General features: G+C 38.8%; 1 protein-coding gene across 1 annotated transcript in view; it reads left to right on the top strand.

Moving 5' to 3' along the window:
• Positions 1 to 22,757, top strand: part of LOC148947639 (uncharacterized) — an 87,680-nt gene that overhangs the window by 45,898 nt on the left and 19,025 nt on the right. The window contains exons 7-10 of the mRNA XM_089095967.1: positions 8,329 to 9,085; positions 10,320 to 10,600; positions 20,313 to 20,510; positions 22,674 to 22,751. Coding sequence (XP_088952093.1) covers positions 8,329 to 9,085; positions 10,320 to 10,600; positions 20,313 to 20,510; positions 22,674 to 22,751 — 1,314 coding nt within the window. The remainder of the gene's footprint in view (positions 1 to 8,328; positions 9,086 to 10,319; positions 10,601 to 20,312; positions 20,511 to 22,673; positions 22,752 to 22,757) is intronic.

Raw genomic sequence — 22,757 nt, 5'->3', positions numbered from 1 at the left:
ATATCCTGATGTTCTTTGACTCCATTTGTATATTGGGGGTCATTCATTTTTACCAGCTTAGCTTCACAGTCTAAAGATATTTTGTTGCACTGGAGAAGGGTGTTTTGGAAATTTTTGAAGCGTAAAATTGCCCTATCCCGTGAAACCGTTACTACTGTCTGATAGCCGTGGCGTCTACAATGCCTCATGTGATTTCGCAACTTTAGTTCAGTCCAAAATCTAGAGAGACATGTTGGACAGTAGAAACGTACTCCTCGTCCCTTTTTACCCTCCCCCAGAACTCTACTAATTTCAGTGATTGGATTAAAATGCCCGATTGTGTTCGGTTGACTAGGTGGTGTGTAAAGCAACCAAACCCAGTGTTTAACCAAATCAACTGACGGACCCCGTACAAGGAAGACCATCCCTTTCTTTTTAGAACGATTTCCATCTTTAAATTCAATTTCGGATTGTACCACAGTAACGCCGATATTTAAGTGGGCATTAGCCCTTTCAAAAATATCAATAGATCGAAGCGTTACTGGGTATTTCCCCTCTAAGCATGAGAAATCTACAACTGGGAAATCGGACCCGTCCTTCCCATGCACAGCCCAATTGTCTAAATTCGTCTTAGTAGCGTCCCGAGCTAGAAGCTTGAATGCTGAGATGAGGAATGCATATCGGAAACACTTTTGACTTGTTTCAAAACAAATCCGCTTGAAACCATGACAACCTACTAGATCTGGATTATATTTTAAAACTACTGCCTTGTCCCCACCCTCTCTTAAAATAAAATCTTTATTAAATCTAAAAATATTTAAGCTTAAATTTTCAACAAAACGAACTAAAGAGCCACTATCGTTTTAGATAAAGTTCTCGAGATGCGTTATAATTTGATCCACCAAATCCGTGAAAGCATCCTCAAAATTTTCTAAATTTGAATAAACCAAACGCATCTCGGAATGTACATAATGATAGTAAACCTCGCTTTTTCCCTCATTTAAATAAAACACTTTTAAAACAATGGAAACCTTAATTGAATCCCTACCTCCCCACAACTGAATTTGATTCTCCAGAAGTGCACGAATTTTATCTACATAGTTGTGTACAATTTCTACAGGGTCAAAAACAAATTTTCCCCCCATAAGTGAATTAAAAGGGTCTCCAAACGTCGCAGTGTAAACAACTATTGCATTTAAAATTCTGTTGGTTAATTGAAAATCTGGAAATGGTGTACCCTCCTCCCCCTCTTGTATAATATCCCCTCCTCCCAGCTGTTCAACAATAACTGGCGACTGCACCACTTCAGTTGTTCGTAGTGGAGTCGTTATGGTAAAGGGGGTTTGTGGGGTACCGGGTTATTCCCCGGGAAAATCCTCAAAAATCAGCAAATGATTAGGCCTTAGCAAATGTAAGTCCCCCTGTTCAACTGTGCTACTATCTACATTAAAATAATCAGTTAAAAAATCATTGATATTTTCAGGTATTTCATTAACTATACCCTGCCAAGACATTTCATTTTGACAATACCCCAAAGATACATCGTCTTCTCCTTCTCCAACTGACGAGCAGGGGGGAAATGGTGAGTATGGAACCAGGACAGTCTATAATATATGAAAAAATAGCTTATTTTCAAAGTGTTCAAATCACCCCTACTGTTAAAATTTGGATTATTATTGCTTAATAACATTTGGTTAATTCAACTGAAAGTTCCAACTTAAGATAATCTAAGATATGACATAGAAGGCGGCAATTTGGTCGTTTATTTTCAAAGTGTTAAAAAATTTTTTTTTTTTTAGTGGCACTTTCCCGCAGCGCTTCTCGCAGCGCTTCCCGTGGCGCTTCTCGGGGCCCGCATCGCTTCCCACGATGCTTCTCGGGCCCGTGGCGCTTCTCGGGCCCGCGGTGCTTCCCCCGGCGCTTCCCTAACCTTGCCCCACAGCGCTTCCCGGACCCATCGGCGCATTCCGGGCTCCGCGGCCCCTGGTCAATTACATAATGTCCCAAAAAACCGCATTGTTAGGCGGCATAAGTCGTTTCGCCTACTTCCCGTACAGGTTGTCTAGGACTCCAAATGAGCCTAGATTATTTTTAATCTCATATTTGTTCTGTTTCCAAGCGTATTCTCTGGGAAACAGTACAATTAAATTCGAGAACCGTTAATTCTTATTTAGGAATGTCTCTCCATGCAAAATCTTGGCAAGTTGATCTAGACAATCGTTACGCAAATTAGAATTAGACCTATGTGTAAGAGATTGCAATGCTACAATCTATGTCCAACACAAATTGAGTGGGGGAAAAACATCTTTTAAAATCTATGAAATTTTAATTTAACATTGTTTAAAAAAAAGCGAAAAGAGAAAAGATGGAAGAAATGGGTAGAAACTAATCAGCTTTTCAAAAAACTGTGGTCTTTACTTTATAGCCTCCTCATACAAAATTGTGTTTAAATAGAACGGCAGTTTATAACACAAAGGCAGTTTTCTATGAGGAAATTATGTCCGGGATATAGTATCCCTTTTCGGCTTCACTACGAGCCGTTTCAGCAGACTGCTGAATGTATGCGATAACAGTGACCTGATTTAAAAGGGGGAACAATGTCCTTTAATATCTCTGACATAATTTTACTGTGATGAAATAAAAGGTTTACTTCTAGGCCACTTAAAACTATAATATTCTAGCAAAAGTAGCATTTTGAGTTTCAAAGGCGGTGATTATTAATAGAAATTAGCTAAAAATATTCACTTATGAGATATCGAAGAGATAGCAAAGATTAGAAAAGAGCGGTTTCTTTGCAAAAAAAATTACATTTAGATATGTAATATGGGGTTAATATCTCGCTGAGAAAAGTTTATATTTGGGATTGAAAAGGACTAAAACTTGGAAGAAATATAAAGGTAGGAAAAAATATTTACCTTTGCATAATCCGTGTGGGCTTGGGTGCCGGATGGTCCAGATAGTGCGTGTTGGAGGGTGGCCAGAGCAGGGTCGCTATGTTCTTGTGCAGATTGGACTGCGATGTTATGGGATTGCATAGATGAGCCGGCAGGGTTCACCATATTATAAGAAGCCGTCCATTCTCTTTTTGGTTTTTGACCGGACTGTATGGGGGCTGGCAGTGATGGCTGCACTTGGGCCGACAACACTTGTTTTGGGGTTGGGCCAGCATACTTAATAATTGATGGTCTTGGCTCATCCACTCTCTCTTTCTTAGCGGGTGACGGCGACAAGCATTCTTCGCTATTTGCCTTAAAGAAGAGAAAAAATTAGTATCAAAATAATTTCTCCCTTTTTAAAGAAAGAAAGTTATTAAACATAACCTAACCATAATTTTGTCTAGAAAAGCATTAATCACTAAGAAAGCACAACGTAAAAAAATTTCGTGAAATATACTAATTGCATCCTTTTGAATCTGAGAATTACGGCTCACTGAGCCGTTCAAAATTCAGTCAATATAAGTCAGCCTAATTTCTTATTTTTTGGTGTTTCTTTTCTTTTCTGGTTTTAATCTGCATTGAGCATGCCTTGTTTGATGCATTTAAAGTATTAGCAGTTTTTTTTTATCTTTCCATATCCTTTTACGATAGCTGGTATTTACCCCACCCACAGAAAAAACACCCCGAGGAAAATAATCCCCACGGAAAATATCCCTGAGAAAAGACATGGAAAAATACCCCCCCCCCCCCGAAAGATATCGCATCCTTTTCAATCTGAGAATTACGGCTCGCTGAGCCGTTCAAAAACCTGCCGAGTTTGTTTGAAGAAAATCCTCCCTTACTTTTAATGCAACGAACTCGTTTGTTTTTTTTTTACACTGATTGCGATAGCCTTGAATGCCTTTCGGTCCCCCTTTCCATAATGTACTTACAACTAAGCTGTTTGAAGCAATGTCTTTCCCCCTCCCCCCTGTCACATAATGTTCTAAATATATTGTTAAATTTAATTTTAAAATAATATCTTTAACCGCTTATCTGACAAATACAAGGTTACGAAACTGCAAGCTTAATATACAGCAATCTCTTTTTGCTTAAAACTGTTTTAATTTGAAAGTCAAAACAAAACCCTTTGACTAGACCGATAGTATGAACACACTGGGAAAGGGTGACAGCTAATTATAGGCCTCACATCGGAGTCTTGTGTCAAATCATAGCGAGGTAATAACAAGAGAGTGATGGATGTCTCATTTATAGAAAAGAATACAATTGAGAAAAGCCAAAATTTACCGAAAGGATAATTATTTCTTTTTGCGAGATTTTGGGATTGTAAAACATTGGTGGGGGGGGGGGGGTTAGGGTAAAAAGAATATATTTTATGTTTTCCATTGATTATAATGATGTTTGTATGATTTGGAGGGGGAGGGGTTTGGGGTAAAGGAATATATTTATGTTTTAGCTGAATATACTGGAGGATGTCCAAGGAAAATTCATTTGAAAATAAAAATACACTTACACTGCTAATTGCGGTTGCCAAGGCCTCAAGCTCATCAATTATGTTAATTGTTCTATCCATTCTTGTTGTGTGCACTGTGTCAAAATACTTTCTAATAATTTAATTGCATTACGTGTCCGTTATATACGACATATCACGGGCGACTTGTTATGTAGTGGCGAAAATTATATGTAAGCCGCCCTCTGATTGGCTGAGAAGGGGGATGTAACCGACTCGCTGATTGGCTGAGAAGGAAACACGTGATCTAACTGTTTCCTATTTCTGGAAACTCTTAACATTCGCCTCGAGCATGTACATGTCCAAAACAACAACAACATCAAATGCTGTTTCCTATTTCTGGACACCTTGACATTCGCTGAGAGCGTGCACTTGGACAAAACAACAACAACAACAAATACTGTTTCCTATTTCTGGACACCATGACATTCGCCGAGAGCGTCCACTTTGCAAAAACAACAAAAACATCGAATACTGTTTCCTATTCTAGGACACCTGGAAATTCACTTTGAGCATGCACTTACAAAAACAACAACAAATTAATCTACCTTGGAAAAAAGAGGTCATTGACCCCATTAACAACTTGTTCTCCCTAGGTAGTCTATGCCCATATATGGTGTGCTGTTCGGAGTTATAGGGTCATTTCTACTATTGTTTCCTTTATTTTTTCACGGTTAAAATTTTAGCCATTTGACAGTTAAAATGGCCAACTTTTAAATGTTAATAACTAGTGAACAATTGAAGATAGATAAAGGACGTTACATATGAAAAATGTTAAGAATTTTCTGTAGAATGTGCCATTAATATACGAAGAGTTCCATTTAACAAATGTATATCTTTTGTTCTTCGCAATTTTTTAAACACCCTGTATAGACAAAAATATATTATCTAAAAACTGCTTTTGAAGCTGTTGTATTTAAACATTTCCTCTACATCGTGCTACCAAAAAGTGAAGGGGGTGGGGGATACAAAAAATTACCCTGCACACAAATATGAGCAAAATAGGTGGAAATATTCAGATACAAAAAATTTAGGAATTGATAATAGATTTTCCCACAGAAATACAGAACCGGGAGTTTATCCTTAGAAAATTGTAAATGGAAATACTGAAAATATTTCAACATGCGCCGCATTTTATAGACAAGTGGAAGTTCTTATCAAAACTGAATTATTGTTGCATAAAGGCCGATGTGTTTACCGCATAAGGAGCAAACTTCTGTTTCTGTGTATGTTGTGTTTCTGTTGTCTGTGTCTGTGTGTATGTTACATTTCTAAAGTTGAAGGGTTTGAGGCCACTACAGTTTTAAGTACCAGAAAACACCATTCAGATGACCTACTGCGGGATACTAATCACTGAGCTTTTTCGAACAGGTTCAAACAGGCATCAAACACTTCGTGGTAATGAACTGCAAGTAAGAAGCGATGCGGCTCAATAGTAACTGAAACTCTAAGAAGCAGAGTCTTGACAAAAATAGATACATCAAAAGATTTGGATATTGATGCTGATCGAAAATATGTAAAATTCATTAAGTTTAATGCTACCCATCAAAAGTTAATAGCCTGATAAAAAATTGCTCAATTTTGGAAAAAGCCACCACCCCCCTCCTCCCCCAAAAAATATCAAATGATCTTAATGAAAAATCCACCATTAGTTTCAGCTTATTAGAGAACCCTACTGAAGAGGTTTCAAGCTCCTATACACATAAATATGAAATTATGTATATTTTTTTTGCCAGAAGAAAGATCACGGATGCGTGTTTATTTGTTTTGTTTATGTTTTCCCCAGGAGTGATCGTATCAAACAGTGATCCCTAGAAGATCGGAAGAGAGCTTATTTGATCGGAAATTAAAAGTTGTAATGCCCTTTTTAAGTGACCGAAGAATTAGAGGGCATCTAGTCCCCTCACATGCCTCTTTTTTCTCTAAAGTCGTCCGATCAAGATTTTGAGATAGCCATTCTATTCACCATAGATGAAAGACTCAATAACTATGTCTTTAGGGATAATATGACCGCCCACAATTCCTAGGAAAAGGGCTTTAAGTTAAAAAATTTGTTCATTGTTTACGTATAATATTTTTCAGCAAGGTTGGAATAATCTGGAGGCAGTGGCAGATCCAGAGAGGGGCGATGGGGGGCACGCCACCCCCTAGCGTAGTCTAAAGTAGTGTAATTTACTTAATTAACTCAAGTTATCGTTAATTAAACTTGCTCCTTACGCAAGTTTATCGGATCAGCCTATTTTGCGCCCCCTCAAATTTTTTTTGGATCAACCTAGTTTGCCCCCCCCCTAAAAAAATCCTGGATCCGCCCCTGTCTGGAGGAAATTTGAGGAGGAGGGGGAGGGGGTATTTTAAATGGGCGAACTTTCCATGCAGGAGTTTCCGGAAAGAGGAAATAATTTTTCATGAAGGGGAGCCTGATGTACTGGCATCATTTGAAAAACGATCGAAAAAAAACAGTTTTTTTTCAACTGAATGTAAGGAGCAGCATTGAAACTCAAAACGGACAGAAATTATTCAGTGTATGAAGAGGTAAGCCCCCTCTGCAATACCTTGCTCTTTACGCTAAAGTTTGACTGTTCGAAGAACGACTCCTAAAACACAAGGGCCGTTTAATTAGAATAATAACTTTTTTAAGAACTGTTAAAAACCTGAAGAATAACATCATTAGAACAAGGTTTCACTTACGTACCTCTCATTAAATTTGCTTCCAAATAACTTCCAAAATTAGTCAACTTTACTAAAGATGGATAAATCCTAAATTGAATTACTAGAAAGTGAGAACATGCTGTGACTTTCCATCAGCTGGTTGGCTGTCCCAACCACCTCCCCCCTAGTATAAATTCCTAGCTATGCCAATGTCCCTAAGAGGCTCTTTTCTGCTTCCTAAGAATTCTGGAGACGAATGAAGCTAATGTTGACATAACTAGATTAGTGTTGATTGCTCGGATCTTATAGTATTAGAAAAGATCAAGTTAATTTAATTCCATTGTTTAGATTGATATTGATAAAACTAATGTTATTGTATTTATGTTAATAGGCTATCTATAATTAAATAATGAATATTTATATCTTTAAAATTAATCAATAAAAACTAAAAGCATAGCGAAATTATAAAGGCAATCAGTTCTGTGGTAAGAATTAATTCGGTGACTGAGCCCCGTACCTTGAGTCAAATTATAAATTACTGTAACCATCGTACTCATTCCTAGAAGTAGAATTTACAAAATCTTCTATTGAAATTTTCTAATCCTACAGCACACATTTTAAAATTTTATCTTATTCATTTAAAATTGTTGGTTAGTTCTGTCACTTTAAAGCATTTTTTAATTAGGATCATTGTTGTTCTATATTTACCTATGGTTTTAGGATTGAAATACAAGATACGAAAATACACATCTTTTTTTGTTGTCATTGACAATCAGCTAATTGCACATTTTATGTCTAAAAGTTACAAAAAAAGTGACATTAGAAGTTTTAATTTGTAAATATTTCTGCAAGCAAGAAGAGAGAATATTATATATATATATATTTTTTTAATGCAGACACTTCTAAGAAGGAGGCACATGGGAATTTGTTTGAGGGGTCATAATATCAAAGTGGGGGAAGGAAGGTCTTATTTTAGGAATCCAAAAAGAAGTGGACCTAAATACATTTAACTTAGGGAAGATCACACAGTCTTTAGATTGGGACAAAGCCTGAAACTCCTGATGCAGAATGTACCTGCTTCAAATTATACCTGACCCAATAAGATATGTTTTAAAAACTCAATAGTTATGTTAAAATATTCCAGTTTGACTTTTTGCTGAAAACACTAATTTTGGGGCTTATTCATGCCCTTCCTAACCCTCCATGAGCTGTTTTTGACTTCTAAATACTGATTAATAGATTTCTTTTCTTTAGGAATTCGGAAGGTTGTAAATCCAAAAATCCGTTTGCCAATGAACTACCAACAATGGCAAATAAAAAGAATGAAAATGAAATAGCTGTAAGATCGAATCTCAACGCAAGTAGTGACTTAGAATCCAGAGGCCAAACACAAAAAAATGATGTGAACACAAGAAAAAGGGATATGGTTCAGCCACTTAGTAAAAATGAGTGGATAATGGACAGGAACAAAACAAGATCAATTCGCCAAGTGTTCCGAAAGAAGGGGAAAGCGATTTCTAAACAAGAAATAGAACAAACAAGTGACAATAAGAACCATGACGCGGGAAAGTGGGCTGACGAGTGTCACGAACAATGTGTACAAACAAAAGGCAAAGAGAATGTACCCACTCAAGTTCCCGTAGTTAAGTGTAGTTTGAACCTGTTGTTAATACGAAGACTACCCACTAGCCAGAAAACTACTATTGATAAAGATATTGATCAAGTGGTAAGAGATGGTGAGAGACCTTTGCTTGACAAAAACACCTTTGTTTTTGGTCAGACAAAAACACCTTTGTTTTTGGTCAGAGATGGCGAGAGACCTTTGTTTGACAAAAACACAAATCATTCTGGTGATGACTGTGCCAAAAGCAGTGCAACGGATTTGAATGCAGATACAAAGGTGAATGAAAGGGATGATAAATTCTTAATTCACAGAAAGGAAGAGAAACGAAAACGAGTAAATTCAAATAATTCTGTGGATGAGAAGAATAGTCTTTACTTGCCTAGTCAGGTACCATTTTTCCTTAGTGCTCTTTTTAAATGATATGGGGCATTGTTTTAAAAGTAAATTGATTCATCTTGGGGAGGGGGGTTGGGCTGGACATCATTGGAGTTTTTGTTGATGCACATAGGTCAGCCCTTTGAAGAGGAGGATGGAAAGTATTGTTAAATTTCTATAATCATATTTTTAATTTTTTAAGCATTTTTTATTAGAATTTCTTATAAGTGTTTTAGTTTAATACCCTAGAAATCTCCAGTACACCAACTAGTTGGGTAAATTGAAACTTTTTAAATCTGAAAGCTGCTCTGGCTTGGTACCATTAAACATATCTTTTTACTGATAACCTTCACACGACTAGGTGAAGTGGGATAGGAAGAATATGGTTTCTGGTGTTTTCCCATGTAACTCTCAGCCGAAAAATTATTTTGACAATGCCTGGTGACTATTGAAAATATTTAAAAGATAGTAAGTTTTGGAATTAATAAGGCAATGGTGTATATTTTGGAAACTTCGAATGACATCAGAAGATTTTCCAAGAGGCAATTTTTGAAATTTACAATTAATTAAAACATGTTAGCCCTCATTTCTTCATATATCTTTTCTGACATGCTGTATGGAAGATCTTCGTGAGTCAAGTTAATATTTTATCCAAGTCCAGGAAAGATTATCTAAACCCTGCGAAAATTTAATAATCCGGAACTATTGCTACAACTGGTTTAAGGTAAGATCAAAGCTGTGCTGCTGTTCGGGCACAAGGGCTGAAAATTAGCTAAGAAATAATGAACCAGCAATAGCATTCAGAAATTTGGTAACTTAACTGTAATTTAGTAAACTTTAACTCTATACCTTTCTATGAAATGATTTTATTATCCTATAAATTGTACTAGAGGCTTACTATCAAACAGTTCGTGGTAACGAACCATAAGTAAGGAGTGACCCGGCTCAATAGTAACTGAAACTCTAAAAAAAACGGAATTTTGATACCAATAAATACATCAAATGAATTGGATTTTTATGTTGATTTCAAATATATAAGATTTTTCAAGAAAATTTGCTTTATTTTCAAAGTAAGGAAAAACAGCCCTTAAAAGGTCATGGAATCTTAATGAAAATCATACCAACAGATTCAGCATATCAGAGAACCCTAATGTAAAACTCTCAAGCTCTTATCTACAAAAATGTGGAACTTCATATTCAAGGAAATGAATTATGTTCTTTTAATTTAAGAAATTTTAAATTTCAGTCGGTCGCTCACTCAAATTCGTCAGTTCAAAACGGCCTGGATACAGATAACGACAGGTCGGAAAATGACCTTCCTTATCTAGACATTGAAGCTGACCAACCATCAGGACGTTATGAACAAGGGCTCCCTCAATCTGATGCAACAGGCGAAAGTGGCTATCAAAGTTTACGTGTTGTTGCCTCTGACCAGGAAGAATATCAGAATTTGCAACATTCGCCCTGTTTTTTATCCAGCTATTACAAAAGAATGAAAATGGAAGCTGAAGACAAGTCTGATGAAAGGTAAAAATGTTCTACTACTACTACACTAACAATTCACCGCAGGACCAAGCCACCTGATGCCAACAAAGCTACGCACGCTCCTTCTCCAACTTAATCTATTCAAAGCCTCTCTTTTTACACCCTCCCATGAGTAGAAGGGCCTTATTGACTCGTGACATTATCACGTGGTTTATGGTCCTAATATGGGCATAGAGCCCCTAGGGGAGATGGATTTCTGAGAAATTGATTGCGTAATCAAAGTGTGTCAATGACCTCTTTTTCCAAGGTCGATTTATTTGTTGTTTCTATGTGTAATAACTCTGGGGCGAAGGTTCCACATGCGCATTGAATTCTAACGGGAACAATGTTATTGATCTAGGACTCTAGGGGGAAGTAAATTTCCGAGAACTTGGTTGCTTAATCGATCGCGAATGTCATGGTGTCCAGAAATAGTATTTGTTGTTGTTGTAAGTGCACGCTCTCAGCGAATATTATGATCTAGAAATAGTATTTGTTGTTGTTTTGGTCATGTACATGCTCGAGGCGAATGTCATGGTGTGGGTGTGTAAGTTTTTGTGTGTGTGTGTGTGTAAGTTTTAGTGTGTGTATGTAATTTTTCGTGTTTATGTGTCAGTTTTTGTGTGTGCGTGTAAGATTTTGTGTGTGTGTAATTTTTTGTGTGCATGTAAGATTTTATGTGCATGTAAGTTTTCGTGTGCATGTGTAATTTTTTTGTGTGTTTGTGTGTGTGTGTGTGTGTGTGTGTGAATAAGTTTTCGTGTGTGTGTGTAAGTTTTTGTGTGTGTGTGTTTGTGTTTTTGTGTGTGTGTAAGTTTTAGTGTGTGTAAGTTTTTGTGTACATGTAAGTTTTTGTGTGCATGTAAGTTTTTGCGTGTGGGTGTAAGTTTTTGCGTGTGGGTGTAAGTTCTTATGCGTGTGTGTGTGTAAGTTTTTGTGTGTCTAAGCTTTTGTGTGTGTTAGTTTTGACGTGTGTGTGTGTGTTAGTCTTAGTGTGTGTGTGTGTGTGTGTGTGTGTCAGTTTTTGTGTGAAGAAAACTAGCTCATAAAAGACAAAAATATCAAACCACTCATCTCAATCATAGGTTTCAGTCAACACACACCTATGAAAGGCTAATAAATCCAGCCCAGAAAAGTCAAAAATAGCAAACTACATAATCCAAATCATAGGTTTCTGAAAGGACACACCTATGAAAGGCTAAGAAATCTAGCTCAGAAAAGTCAAAAATATCAAACTAGTCATCACAAACTATAGGTTTCAGACAAAACTCACCTATGAAAGGCTAAGAAATACAGCTCAGAAAAGTCAAAAGTAGCAATCCATCCATCCCAAATCATATGTTTCAGACAACACACACCAACGAAAGACTAAGAAATCTAGCTTAGAAAAGCCCGAAATAGTAATTTACATATCCCAAATCATAGGTTTCAGACAACATTCACCTATGAACGGCTAAGAAACCTAGCTCAGAAAAGTCAAAAATAGCAAACTAGTCATCCCAAACTATAGGTTTCAGATAACAAACACCTATGAAAGTCTAAGAAATTCAGCTCAGAAAAGTCAAAAGTAGCAATCCACCCATCCCAAATCATAGGTTTCAGACAACACACACCTATGAAACACTAAGAAATCCAACTCAGAAAAGCCCGAAATAGTAATTTACATATCCCAAATCATAAGTTTCAGACAGCATTCACCTACGAAATACTAAGAAACCTTAGCTTAGAAAAGTCTGAAATAGCCAAGTACTCATCCCAAACTCGAAGTTTCAGACAACAAACACCTATGAGTGACTAAGAATCCTATCTCTGAAAAGTCCAAAAAGCAAACTATATCTCCCTAATCATAATTTTCTGAAAGGACACACCTATGAAAGGCTAAGAAATCTAGCTCAGAAAAGTCAAAAATAGCAAATTAACCATCCCAAATCATAGGTTTCAGTCAACACACACCTACGAATGGCTAAGAAATCCTGCTCAGAAAAGTCAAAAAATAGCAACACACACACCCCAAAACATAGGTTTCAGACACCACACACCTATGAAAGACTAAGAAATCCGTTTATGAAAGGTCAAAAATAGCAAAATACATATCCCAAATCATAGGTTTCATACAAAACTCACCTAGGAACGGCTAAGAAACATAGCTCAGAAAAGTCAAAAATAGCTAACTAGTCATCCCAAACAATAGGTTTAAGACAACAAAAACCTATGAAAGGCTAAGAAAACAAGCTCAGAAAAGTCAAAATTAGCAAACAACACATCCCAAATCATAGTTTTCAGACAACACACACCTATGAAAGACTAAGATATCAAGCTCAGAAAAGTCAACAATAGCAAACTATATATCCCAAATCATAGGTTTCAGTCAACACACACCAACGAAATACTAAGAAACCTAGCTCAGAAAAGTCAAAATAGCAAACTACTCATCCCAAACTATTGGTTTCAGACAATATTCACCTACGAAATACTCGAAAACCTTAGCTCAGAAAAGCCTGAAATAGCAAACTAAACATCCCAAATCATAATGTTCTGACAACACTCACCTATGAACGTCTAAGAAACCTAGCTCAGAAAAGTCTAAAATAGCAAACTACACATTCCCAAATCATAGGTTTCAGACACTACACACCTAGGAAAGACTAAGAAATCCAACTCAGAAAAGCCCGAAATAGTAATTTACATATCCCAAACTATAGGTTTCAGACAGCATTCACCTAAGAAATACTAAGAAAGCTTAGCTCAGAAAAGTCTGAAATAGCCAACTACTCATCCCAAACTCGAAGTTTCAGACAACAAACACCTATGAGTGACTAAGAATCCTAGCTCTGAAAAGTCCAAAAGCAAACTACACCTCCCGAATCAGCGTCTTCAGTCAACACACACCGACGAATTGCTAAGAAATCCAGCTCAGAAATTTCAAAAATAGAAATTTAACCATCCCAAATCATAGGTTTCAGTCAACACTCACCTAAGAAATTCTAAGAAATCCAGCTCAGAAAAGACAGAACATAGCAAACCACATATCCTAAATAATAGGTTTCAGACACCACACACCTACGAAAGACTAAGAAATCTGGTTATGAAAAGTCGGAAATAGCAAATTACATATCCCAAACCCTAGGTTTCAGACAAAACTCACCTATGAACGGCTAAGAAACCTAGCTCAGAAAAGTCAAAAATAGCAAACTAGTCATCCCAAACTATAGCTTTCAGACAACAAACATCTATGAAAGGCTAAGAAATCCAGCTCAGAAAAGTCAAAATTAGCAAATCACATATCCCAAATCATAGGTTTCAGACAACACACACCTATGAAAGACTAAGAAATCCAGCCCAGAAAAGTCATACATAGCAAACTACATATCCAAAATCATCGGTTTCAGTCAACATACACCAATGAGAGACTAAGAAACCTAGCTCAGAAAAGTCAAAAATAGCAAACGACACATCCCAAACTATTGGTTTCAGACAACATTCACCTAGGAAATACTAGGAAACCTTAGCTCAGAAAAGCCTGAAGTAGCAAACTACACATCCCAAATCATAGGTTTCAGACAACACACATCAACGAAAGACGGGTGCACGGTGGGGGGGGCACAGGGAGGGCCGTTGGGGGTCCGGAGGGACATTTGGGGACCGGTGGGCCTTTGGGGCACAGGGAGGGCCGTTTGGGGTCCGGAGGGACATTTGGGGGCCGGGAGAGGGCCTTTGGGGGTCCGTTGGTCCTTTGGGAGCTCGATGGGCCTTTGGGGGCCCGGGGTGTCCTTTGGGGGTCTGGGTGGGCCTTTGGGGGCGCCGGTGGCCCTTTGGGAGCTTGGGGGCCTTTGTGGCACAGGGAGGGCCTTTGGGTGCCTGGGGGACATTTGGGGACCGGTGGAGGGCCTTTGGGACCCGTTAGTCCTTTGGGAGCTCTGATGGGCCTTTCGGGGGGGGGCCTGGGGATGTCCTTTGAGGGTCTGAGGAGGGCGTTTGGGGGGCGGGGGCTCTATGGGACCTTGGGAGACCTTTGGGGCTGGTGTAGGGCCTTTGGGACCCCGTTGGTCCTTTGGGAGCTCGATGGTCCTTTGGGGGCCCGGGGATGGCCTTTGGGGGTCTGGGTGGGCCTTTGGGGGCACCGGTGGCTCTTTGGGAGCCCGGGGGACCATTGAGGACCGGGGGAGGGCCTCTGTGGTCCGGGGGCCCTTTGGGGTCTGGGGGCCCTTTGAGGACCAGAGGAGGGCCTTTGAGGGTCTGAGGAGGGCGTTTGGGGGCTGGGGCTCTTTGGGAGCTTGGGGGACCTTTGAGTACCGGGGGGTTAGGTTAGGTTAGATTAAGTTAGGTTAGGTTAAGTTAGGTTAGGCTAGGTTAGCCTACGTCCGCGCGCGTACGTAGGCTAACCTAGCCAAACCTAACTTAACCTAACCTAACTTAACCTAACCTAACTTAATCTAACCTAACCTAACCCCCCCGGTACTCAAAGGTCCCCCAAGCTCCCAAAGAGCCCCAGCCCCCCAAACGCCCTCCTCAGACCCTCAAAGGCCCTCCTCTGGTCCTCAAAGGGCCCCCGGCCCCCCCAACGGCCCCCCCGCCCCCAGCGGCCCGCCCCCCCGGCCTCAAGGGTCCCCCGGGCTCCCAAAGGAGCCACCGGCGCCCCCAAAGGACCACCCAGACCCCCAAAGGCCATCCCCGGGCCCCCCAAAGGACCATCGAGCTCCCAAAGGACCAACGGGGTCCCAAAGGCCCTACACCGGCCACAATGGTCTCCCAAGGTCCCATAGAGTCCCAGCCCCCCAAACGCCCTCCTCAGACCCTCAAAGGACCTCCCCGGCCCCCCCCCAAAGGCCCATCGAGCTCCCAAAGGACCAACGGGTCCCAAAGGCCCTCCACCGGTCCCCAAATGTCCCCCAGGCACCCAAAGGCCCTCCCTGTGCCCCAAAGGCCCCCCCAGCTCCCAAAGGGCCACCGGCGCCCCCAAAGGCCCACCCAGACCCCCAAAGGACACCCCCCGGCCCCCCAAAGGCCCATCGAGCTCCCAAAGGACCAACGGACCCCCAAAGGGCCGGCCCCGGGCCCCCCAGGGGCCTCCCGGCCCCCCCAGGCCCGCCCCGGGGCCCACCGGCCCCCCGGGCCCCAAAAGGCCCTCTCGGCCCCCACAGGCCCACCCTGTGCCCCCCCCCCGGGCACCCGGCTTTCGTTGGTGGGTGTTGTCTGAAACCTATGTTTTGGGATGTGTAGTTTGCTACTTAAGGCTTTTCTGAGCTAAGGTTTCCTAGTCTTTGCTAGGTGAATGTTGTCTGAAACCAATAGTTTGGGATGTGTAGTTTGCTATTTTTGACTTTTTCTGAGCTAGGTTTCTTAGTCTTTCGTTGGTGTATGTTGACTGAAACCGATGATTTGGGATATGTAGTTTGCTATTTTTGACTTTTCTGAGCTGGATTTCATAGTCTTTCATAGGTGTGTGTTGTCTGAAACCTATGATTTGGGATGGGTGGATTGCTACTCTTGACTTTTCTGAGCTGGATTTCTTAGCATTTCATAGGTGTTTGTTGTCTGAAAGCTATAGTTTGGGATGACTAGTTTGCTATTTTTGACTTTTCTGAGCTAGGTTTCTTAGCCGTTCATAGGTGAGTGTTGTCTGAAACCTATGATTTGGGATATGTAATTTGCTATTTCCGACTTTTTATAACCGGATTTCTTAGTCTTTCGTAGGTGTGTGGTGTCTGAAATCTATGATTTAGGATGTGTGGGTTGCTATTTTCTGACATTTCTGAGCTGGATTTCTTAACCATTCGTAGCTGTGTGTTGACTGAAACCTATTATTTGGGATGGTTTATTGTATATTTTTGACTTATCTGAGCTGGATTTCTTAGCCATTCGTAGGTGTGTGTTGACTGAAGCCTATGATTTAGGAAATGTAGTTTGTTTTTTGGACATTTAAGAGCTAGGATTATTAGTCACTCATAGGTGTTTGTTGTCTGAAACTTCGAGTTTGGGATGAGTAGTTGGCTATTTCAGACTTTTCTGAGCTAAGGTTTCTTAGTATTTCGTAGGTGAATGCTGTCTGAAACCTATAGTTTGGGATATGTAAATTATTATTTCAGGCTTTTCTGAGTTGGATTTCTTAGTCTTTCATAGGCGTGTGGTGTCTGAAACCTATGATTTGGGAATGTCTAATTTGCTATTTTCGACTTTTCTGAGCTAGGTTTCTTAGCCTTTCATAGGTATGTGTTGTCAGAACATTATGATTTGGGATGTGTAGTTTGCTATTTCAGGCTTTTCTGAGCTAAGGTTTTCTAGTATTTCGTAGGTGAATGTTGTCTGAAACCAATAGTTTGGGATGAGTAGTTTGCTATTTTGACTTTTCTGAGCTAGGTTTCTTAGTATTTCGTTGGTGTGTGTTGACTGAAACCTATGATTTTGGGATATGTAGTTTGCTATTTTTGACTTTTCTGAGCTGGATTTCTTAGTCTTTCATAGGTGTGTGTTGTCTGAAACCTATGATTTGGGATGGGTGGATTGCTACTTTTGACTTTTCTGAGCTGGATTTCTTAGCCTTTCATAGGTGTTTGCTGTCTGAAACCTATAGTTTGGGATGACAAGTTTGCTATTTTTGACTTTTCTGAGCTAGTTTTCGTAGACTTTCATTGGTGTGTATTGACTGAAACCTATGATTTTAGATTTGACTTTTGCTATTTTTGCCATTTCAGATAAGATTTTCTTAGTCTTTAATAGGTGAGTGGTGTCTGAAACCTCGGATTTGGGGTGAGTGGGTTGCTATGTTTTTACTTTTCTGAGCAGGATTTCTTAGCCATTCGTCGGTGTGTGTTGACTGAAACCTATGATTTGGGATAGTTAATTTGCTATTTTTGACTTTTCTGAGCTAGATTTCTTAGCCTTTCATAGGTGTGTCCTTTCAGAAAATTATGATTTGGGAGATATAGTTTGCTTTTTGGACTTTTCAGAGCTAGGATTCATAGTCACTCATAGGTGTTTGTTGTCTGAAACTTCGAGTTTGGGATGAGTACTTGGCTATTTCAGACTTTTCTGAGCTAAGGTTTCTTAGTATTTCGTAGGTGAATGCTGTCTGAAACTTATGATTTGGGATATGTAAATTACTATTTCGGTCTTTTCTGAGTTGGATTTCTTAGTCTTTCATAGGTTTGTGTTGTCTGAAACCTATGATTTGGGATGGCTGGATTGCTACTTTTGACTTTTCTGAGCTGAATTTCTTAGACTTTCATAGGTGTTTGTTGTCTGAAACCTATAGTTTGGAATGACTAGTTTGCTATTTTTGACTTTTCTGAGCTAGTTTTCTTAGCCGTTCATAGGTGAATGGTGTCTGAAACCTATGATTTGGGATATGTAAATTACTATTTCGGGCTTTTCTAAGCTAGATTTCTTAGTCTTTAGTTGGTGTGTGTTGACTGAAACCTATGATTTGGGATGGGTGGATTGCTACTTTTGACTTTTCTGAGCAGGATTTCTTAGCCTTTCATAGGTGTTTGTTGACTGAAACCTATAGTTTGGGATGACTAGTTTGCTATTTTTGACTTTTCTGAGCTAGATTTCTTAGCCTTTCATAGGTGTGTCCTTTCAGAAACCTATGATTTGGATTTTGTAGTTTGCTATTTTTGACTTTTCTGGGCTGGATTTATTAGCCTTTCATAGGTGTGTGTTGACTGAAACCTATGATTGAGATGAGTGGTTTGATATTTTTGTCGTTTCTGAGCAAGTTTTCTTCACACAAAAAATTACACACACACACACACGAAAACTTACACACACACACGAAAAAACATACACACACAAAATCTCACACACACAAAAACTTACACACACACACACACAAAAACTTACACACACACACAAAAACTTACACCCACACGCAAAAACTTACATGCACACAAAAACTTACATGTACACAAAAACTTACACACACACTAAAACTTACACACACACACAAAAACTTACACACACACACACAAACTTACACACACACACTAAAACTTATGCACACACACACACACACACACATAAAAACAAACAAAAAAAAAATGACCTAGAAAAAAAAAAAGAACAAAAAAAAAAAAATTAACACAAAAAATTACACACACACAAAATATTAAACGCTCACAAACAAACTTACACATACACACGAAAACTTACACTCACACACGAAAACTTACACACACACACACACAAAAACTTACACACCCACACCATGACATTCGCCTCGAGCATGTACATGACCAAAACAACAACAAATACTATTTCTGGATCATAACATTCGCTGAGAGCGTGCACTTACAACAACAACAAATACTATTTCTGGACACCATGACATTCGCGATCGATTACGCAATCAAGTTCTCAGAAATTCACTTCCCCCTAGAGTCCTAGATCAATAACATTGTTTCCCGTTAGAATTCAATGCGCATGTGCAACCTTCGCCCCAGAGTTATTACACATAGAAACAACAAATAGATCGACCTTGGAAAAAGAGGTCATTGACACACTTTGATTACGCAATCAATTTCTCAGAAATCCATCTCCCCTAGGGGCTCTATGCCCATATTAGGACCATAAACCACGTGGTAATGTCACGAGTCAATAAGGCCCTTCTACTCCCATGAGGTTCCCATTTCCTTTAAATCTTTCTTTACGACGTCCTCCCATCCCAGACGAGGACGACCTGCTTTCCGTTTAGCCCTAGACGGTTGGCCAAAAATGACAATCTTCGGGAATCTGTCATTCTTCATCCACGCAACGTGCCCTAGCCATCTCAACCTTTCTTTCATTATAGCCCTAGAGAGTGGTATTGACCCACATTTTTTGTCCAGTCTATTGTTTGGAATACGGTCAGTCAGCCGGGTACCCCAGAACAATCCTTAAGCAATTTCTCTGGAAAACATCTAGCAAATCTTCATCCGTTTTTCGAAGCGCCCATGCTTCAGAGCCATATTTGACTACTGTCATCACTGTAGTTTCTAATATTCTAACCTTGGTTCTTGGTTTGCCGACTTATCTTCCTATTCTTCGAAACTTTTTTTTAGCTGTGAAAAATCACCCTGAGCCTTGGCTATTCTACTTCTAACATCCTCACTGCTCCCACCATCTTTACTAATAATACTACCAAGGTAAGAGAAGCTGCCCACTTGATCAATCTTTTCATTACCCAGCGTCACCTTTTCATCTTCACTTATTCCTAGCCTTAGTGACTTAGTCTTCTTAACATTGGAAAATACAAATCCAAAGTTAATGCTGATCAGAAAGGTATAGTAGGTTTTTAAAGGTGAGAATCAAGTGATGATAAAAATAGGTAAAAGGGTAAAAATAAGAATTTTTAGGGACCGCCCTTTCCTGAACTCTGGAACGAAAATTCTGCTCTGTTTAATTGAAAAAAAAAATTCACACTTTCTAGTGATATAACCTTCATAAAAAATGAACCACTCCGTCTCCGGTACAAAACGAGAGAAGCCAGTGTTTTTTCTAATATTTTTGGGAAGGCAGATGTCAGCATTTTTTAGCTTTATGTTGTTTATTTGGATCTCTTATCCAAGCTCTTACAAGTTATGGCACGAGCCAATTCAATATTTTTGGCCCCACTGAATAAACACGTTTATTATTATAGTAGGCCGATTCTTTAAAGTATGGAATCCCCTTAAGTGGTTACGTATTCTTTTTTTTTCTCTCTCTTTTCCGCTCTTATTTATTTTTTTTTCAATTACAGGAATCGTAATGACTACATAAATGAAGCAAAGCGACTGAAGTATGTAGCTGATAGAGGACGTGATATAGTGCTTCAATATATATTTTATGTTAAGGCAGCCATGTTTTTTGTTCTGGCGGGGGCTTCAATGGATTCAGATGGCAAGCAACCCAATAAAGGAAGCCAGAATATGTACAGTGAAGCTAATACCCTAATTAAGTAAGTTTTCAGGCTATACTTTCTTTTCTTCCTAATTATTTCCAATACTACCAGGAAGGGGCATTTATCTTTCCAATGGTTTTGTTAGTGTTGCCTCTAAATGTTTTGTCATCTTTTTAGTTCAAAATTCCGTTATTATTACTGCTGCAATTTTTTTTTTTTTTTTTTTTTTTTTTACTAGCACTTCGAACTAGACAAGCGTCTTTTTAGTGGCTGTGTTGGGTAGCTCTGGTTAGCCACAGTAGACTTTTGAGACCCCGGTAGGTACTGCTTGACAGTAGCAAGTGCTGCAAGGTACCTTCTACTAACTGTTCGTTATCAGCATCTTTGCTAAAAGCAAGTATAAGGTCAGTGGTCAACCCTGGCTTGTTGAACAAATTGTTTTTATGGAAATTCGTGTTGATTCCATAGAACTACACATACAGCTGACTCATTGCCTAGAATAGTCGAATGCCAATTAGTAATTTTTGGAGGCACAAATCTGGCTATATAGCAAATTTGACTTGTATTTTGTCCCGAAAATGAACAAATATCCTTGTCATAATGTTTATTTTTTGTTTTTTTTCTGTCTAACATCTAGAAAAACAACTTTAAAACGATTAAAAAATGAAAATTAACAAATGTCCTTGTCACAATGTTAATTTTTTGTTTTTTTCTGTTTAACATTTAGAAAAACAACTTTAAAACGAGGAAAAAGAATAATCCGAGGATGAAAAAAAAGAATAATCATAAGTAGCCTCGAAATTTGAAATAGGCTTAATTCTTCAACCATGTTCTTTTAAGATTCTTAAATCCAAGGTATTTTTTCTATCCTCCAAATATGGCAAATTTTTCACATGAAGAATGAAACAATGGATTTCTGGATAATTAAATGTAATGTACAATCTCAGTAGCATGAGTTTATTCAAATGGAATTGCTAGATTGTGTCAAGCTCCACCTGCTGAAATGTTCAAGAAGAACCTGGTAGACCATTAGAAAAAGCGTTATGAAAGAACTTTCGGTTTGAGTTTTAAGTCATTTAAACCAAAAGAGCCCCAACAATGCCAGAGCTGTAGATAATCGCTCTACTGAGGTACACTGAGACAAATACAGTTCTATGAGAGAGGCCTTAATAGTTGTTAATAGGAAGCCCAGAATTTCTATTAGATAATAGGGGAAACTCAGAAAGAATTTTTATTTATTTGGTATTTTGTTGGCATTTTATACATTTCCTTTTATTTATTGTCTGTCTTTCTAACTTGCTTTGCTTTCTTAAAACTATGTTATTGAAACTTTCACATGATTAGTGCTTTTCATATTCGATCTTAGACCAGTCCTGGTATAGAACACGTATTATTTTTTCCTCTTTTTTAAATAAGGCTACATATTCATCAATTTTAAAAAATGATAGTTTTGGTAGTTTTTATGATTAATTAAGCTCTCTTTCATCTCCTAAAAATTTGATATTCAAATACATAGAAGAAACTCTCTTTCACGACAAATTTTTGGTAAAGAATTATCTATGTAATTGGCTCCAGGGTTTTCCTAAAATCATATTGAAAATAAAAATTAATTTTGATACCAGATTTTCAAAAGAGGTGGAATTGCTGGGACTACTAAAAGGTTTTATCTCGTCTTTAAAATAATCAGTTCAAAAGACTGAGCTCTGTTTTATTTTAACTAGATTGAGTTTCTTCTAAATAGATTCTGTTTTGTCTTCTCCCCTACTCACTACAGAAAACAATTTCTTTTTAAAGAATTGTTTACCACAAAGAGACTTTTTAAACTCCAAGAGGCTAATTATAGAAAAAAGGTAGCTATATCTTGCCTATAGAAAAAAGGTAGCTGTATCTTGCCTATAGAAAAAAGAAAAACGGGGTTGGCCATGGTCTGCGTTGTGCAGGTACCGATCTCCCGATTCAATGCCTTCGGCCGGGAGTGCAATGAGTGGTTAGGAGCAAACCATTCGACGCTTTTCGTGTCTTCCCCCAGTTTCCTCAAGGTATCCATTTAAGCTGGGTCGACTCTGGCTGAGCTTAATGAGCCGCATCATGGGCCCCGGTTCCAAACCAAACGAAGAGCTTATTATTTATGGATCTTTAATTCACGGTGATTAGATAATTCATTTCAGAATTGTTTGAAGTGGTTAAAGCTGTTTTTCTCTAAGTTTGAAATATTTTTAGGAACACTTCTCGAAAGCTTCGACCCCAAGATTCCAGTTCACCTCACAGGGAAACTATAACCGTACTCCTGATTTTAAGGTATAT

The sequence above is a fragment of the Artemia sp. Qi Xiang Cuo genome, chromosome 10, assembly GCF_049724085.1.
Source record: "Artemia sp. Qi Xiang Cuo chromosome 10, ASM4972408v1, whole genome shotgun sequence".
Classification (NCBI taxonomy): Eukaryota; Metazoa; Arthropoda; class Branchiopoda; order Anostraca; family Artemiidae; genus Artemia; species Artemia sp. Qi Xiang Cuo.
The sequence above is the reverse complement of the archived record's forward strand: the minus strand, read 5'-3'. Positions and strand labels throughout refer to the sequence as shown.